Raw genomic sequence first — 4438 nt, forward strand, 5'->3', positions numbered from 1 at the left:
CAGTCATCATCATCCAAGAAGGTCAGACTGAAGGAGAATCTGCAGGAAATTCACCTGAAGGAATCTGGACACAAACACCTGGCTGAAACCTCCAATCTGCAAACTGTACACAACTTCTGTTGGAGCCCGAAACCTGGTTAAACTTAAAGATCCCCACTACCCATAATGCTCCTGTGAATCCTCCCCCAGTGTTTCATTAGCAGCTGGAACCACAGTGACTCTGATAAAACGGGAATTAGCAGAATCCATCTGATATGAAGCTGTGGTTTGAATACCACTTCCCTCCTCTTTGAAGAGTAGTCAGATATCTGGGTTCAGGTTTTTGTACAGCCTCTTCTACACTTTGTATCACTGTGTTTCTAGAGCACAGTAGTAGAGAGCTGTGTCTGCCAGGGTTAGATCTCTGATGGTCAGTTTAGTTGATGTTGCTGATGTTTCAGATTCATATCTTCTATCAGGAATATGTTCACCTGTGTACGATTTTGCTCCTTTCAAAGAGTATAAACTGAGGTGCCTGAAGGTCAGAATGATGTTTGTACCAGTGAAGGTATACACCACTTGCTGTTGTCTGATAGTTGCATGTGAGTGTGACAGATTGTCCTTCTCTTTCACTGACTTCCTCTCGTACAGGAGAGATTGTGTCTCCAGCTATTAGTCCTGGAAAAAGTAGAGCAAATGAAGCCATTAGACTAACATTGTTCATGAGGCTGAGAGGAGAAGACAGTGGAAAATGGCAGCTGTACAGTGTTACTCTGTGGACACAAACAGCTCAGCTGTTTCCATAAATCTTTAGAAAAGAATAAAAAGATGTTGTGCTTTCTATCTTACCAAAGAAAAGAGCAGCAAGAATAATCCCCAGCCAATGTTCCATCTCTACAACAAGGTTTAAATCAACAGGAGAAACTAGCTGATGTTCAACATTCAGTCTGAGAATTGTTCTCTTCACAGCAGCAGTTATTATTGACAGAATGGTTGAACACAGTGCAGAAGTAGTGCACCGCCTACTTGATAATGTGGCTCAGCTTGGATTAACAGCAGCTACAGTGTCATCTAGTGGCCAATCAGAATCAGACCACAGAAGAAGAAAAGATGCCACTGAAACTTCAGACTAGTCCAGCAGCATAATCCAGTTGTCAGCTGATGATCTGTTTGTTCAGCGTTTTCCAAACTCAACATAGTTAAAGACTCTACTTCTGTGCTGCGTTATCACCTCCCCACATCTCTGAAGTTGTGGATTTACAGCAGCAATTAACAAAGTGATGCTACAAACTGTTGAGTCACCTTTCAAGCTTACAGGTGGAGAGGATTTGATAGTGAAACGAACATTTTCACTGGAATATTCCTTCAGACTAACAAAACCCACATCTGGATGCTGAGATCAGGTCTAGTTTCTGAGTACAGTCCAGTATCACATACAGAGTCTCACTGGGTTTTACATCCAGCATCATCAGTGAAGACTCCCCATACTGTCCTGCCTTAACATGGAGGAAAACTGATGGAAACCTCAGGACAGGAAGTTCAGGGAGACCAAGATGTCGGTGTGTTAAGATCATCAGGAATTTAAACAATATCTTATCTACATAAATAACATCACTCTCCTTATTGTCAGTATGTCAGAGCTACAAACACTCTCCTTTTATTGTCAATGCCTCATTTTTCTTCTAGTTTTCATCATCAGTGCAATGAATCCAGACTGTATGATAAACTGAAGTTTAACAGTGTGACTCCCTCTAGTGGACGTTGTGGAGTATTCTGTTGTCTTTGCTCCAATAATGGAACATGATGTTATGTATTAAAAATAATTTGATCAGAAGGCAACATGTAGATAGAAAATGAGAGGACCTAGGATTGAACCCTGTGGTACACCACAAGAAATCACAGCCTGAGAGAAAAACTGAGAAAATACTTTTATAAAGACGAGAGTCTGTGATGCCAACCAGTTTATAGACATGCTTCTTTCAAACTGTGAACATGCTTTTCTCCAATACTGGAGTACAACAGTACATACAGTATATTGACAGTAATACATGAATTTGTTCAAGTTGAAATAAATCCAGACTTCATCATCACACTGAAGTTTAACAGTGTGTGACTCCCTCTAGTGGACGTTGTGGAGTATTCTGTTGTCTTTGCTCCAAAGGTTTTTGTACAGAGTTTTGGTGTTTCCTGTCACTGTGGGCTGCAGAGCACAGTAGTACACAGCAGAGTCTGTCACTTTAGCTGAGATGATCTGCAGATCCATTTGGGTTTTATCATCACTCACTGTAACAGACAGTCCAGGGATTGGATCATTTCCTACTGCTCCTGAAGCAGAGTGGGAGATGAGGAACTCTGGTGGTTTTCCTGGATATTGTCGATACCAGAAGAAATAATCACTACCAGTTGCTTTTTTAGAGTATGTGTAGGACAGAGTAACAGAGCTGCCTTCTAAAGTGAACTCTTCATTCCTGACTGCAGTGAGTTCTTCACAGCTGACACCTGAAGGAAGAGATAACTCTGTTATTTCATGTTGTAAAAGACTCAACAAATGAATCCCATCCAGAAAAGTTAGTAATGAAACTTTCTCAGCAGGATCTCACATACCTGTTAGAATGGATAGTAACAGTAGAGAAAGTACATAATAGTCCAATGACAGCATGTTGAATAAAGGGAATGTTTCTGCTTTGTGTATTGAACTCTGCTGAATATGGAAGTTCCTCTCTCTTCTATAGTTCACTAACAGCTTAGCTCCTCCCTCAATCTCTCCGTCTCCTCGCAGCTCTGGATTTTCACTTCCTCCTGTTAACAGACTGGTAGCAGCAGGTTGTATAATCTTTTATAAGCATAGTTCAAAGGATGGATCATCTTTTCAGGATTTGCAAACACAAGGACTCAATTGAAGTCAGCTGATAACTGAACAAAACCTCACTACAGAATCTTGTATCCAGAGTATTTATGCTGAACATCAGTGAGCATCTTAGCAAAGTTTGATTTCAAGTGGTTGACAGGATTTGAGGGGCCAATAAAAGGATCTCACTTCTAGACTCACTCAGTTGTAGGAAGGTCCGGAACAAGTGCACTTCACATGTAATGAACCAGCTGCCATGATTATTGTATTTGAATATGATGCCGTATCTGTACAAACATCTTGATCAACACCATGAAGTCCAAGTTGACACAGGAAGTGCAGTCGTCGTTGTAATCTGCTACAGAGACTGTCCACATGGATGTTCCAGGCTAGGTTGGTTATTAGTCAAAATTATAAAGGCAACCCTTTTGTTTTTGCCCCCATTCATCATGAGCTGAACTCAAAGATCTAAGACTTTCTCTATGTACACAAAAGACCTCTTTCTCTCATATATTGTTCACAAATCTGTCAGAATCTGTGTAAATGAGCACTTCTCCTTTGCCGAGATAATCCATCCACCTCACAGGTGTAGCATATCAAGATGCTGAGCAGACAGCATGGGGATTGCACAGGCGGGCCTTAGGCTGGCCACAATAAAAGGCCACAAGAGAGCCCGGGTGAGGGCGGCGTCTGGCCGCAGCGTATAGGTGGCAGCTCCTGTTACGAGGAGAGCCCCATGTAACGTTAGGAGGAGGCTAACTTAGTCGGGGAGACCCAGGTAGGGATCGGTTGCGTAGTTGGTGCTATTTGAACATGTTTTCTATCAAACATCAAATTCCGATTTAGTCTTAGTCTATTGAATAACACACCATTTAGTTTTAGTCACATTTTAGTCTATCTGAAATCTTTTAGTCTTAGTCTAGTTTAGTCAACTAAATATCATAAGAGTTTTAGTCTTAGTCTAGTCTTAAGTCTTTTAGTCTTAGTCGAGTTTTAGTAGACCAAATATTAGCAGATTTTAGTCGACTAAATCTACAGTGGAGTGGACTTCCTGTCATTGGAAGTATCCATCAGTCTGTTATGAAATGGTATTAAGGTTTGAATCTGCAATACAGACACAGATTCAATTTTTATTTAATTCTTGATGTCAAAAACACTGACCGTGTTTTTTTCACAAAAGATAATCTCACATAAAATAAGCATAAGGCCTGCTCTCCCTGAAAAATAAACATGCTCCCTGAAAAAGATCCCTCCCTGAATGATATGCAATGCATATGACATTATACTTCATCTTGAAAGAATATTATTGAAATAGATAACCTTAACTTACTGTCTTCTACTGTCTGTGCAAAATCAAAAACATTAAGAAAAATAAAGTGCAATTCTCAAAAACAATAATAAAACTATTGGTTGTAATGCCATTGCACAATCTAAATACAGAAACTTCACTACTGTTAATCTTCACGTACCTCAAGAGACGTTAAATAACTGCTAGGCTTTGAACTGAACAGATTAGTGCAATTCTCTAATGTAGAATAATGTATTGGCTGTAATGCCATTGCACGCACTACCAAAGACATCCTCCCTAATGTTCAAGTAAATAAAAAACCC

General features: G+C 40.1%; 1 gene segment (V, D, J or C); it reads right to left on the minus strand.

Annotated features, from left to right (window-relative positions):
- Nucleotides 1-1892: 1892 nt before the first annotated feature.
- LOC119900083 lies at nucleotides 1893-2638 on the minus strand. The segment is given in 2 exon segments: nucleotides 1893-2478; nucleotides 2584-2638. Coding segments are annotated over 2 exon segments (435 nt in total).
- Nucleotides 2639-4438: the final 1800 nt, after the last annotated feature.

The sequence above is a fragment of the Micropterus salmoides genome, unplaced genomic scaffold, assembly GCF_014851395.1.
Source record: "Micropterus salmoides isolate LMB-PRFRI ecotype aquatic unplaced genomic scaffold, ASM1485139v1 Ms_hic_scaffold_1220, whole genome shotgun sequence".
NCBI lineage: Eukaryota > Metazoa > Chordata > Actinopteri > Centrarchiformes > Centrarchidae > Micropterus > Micropterus salmoides.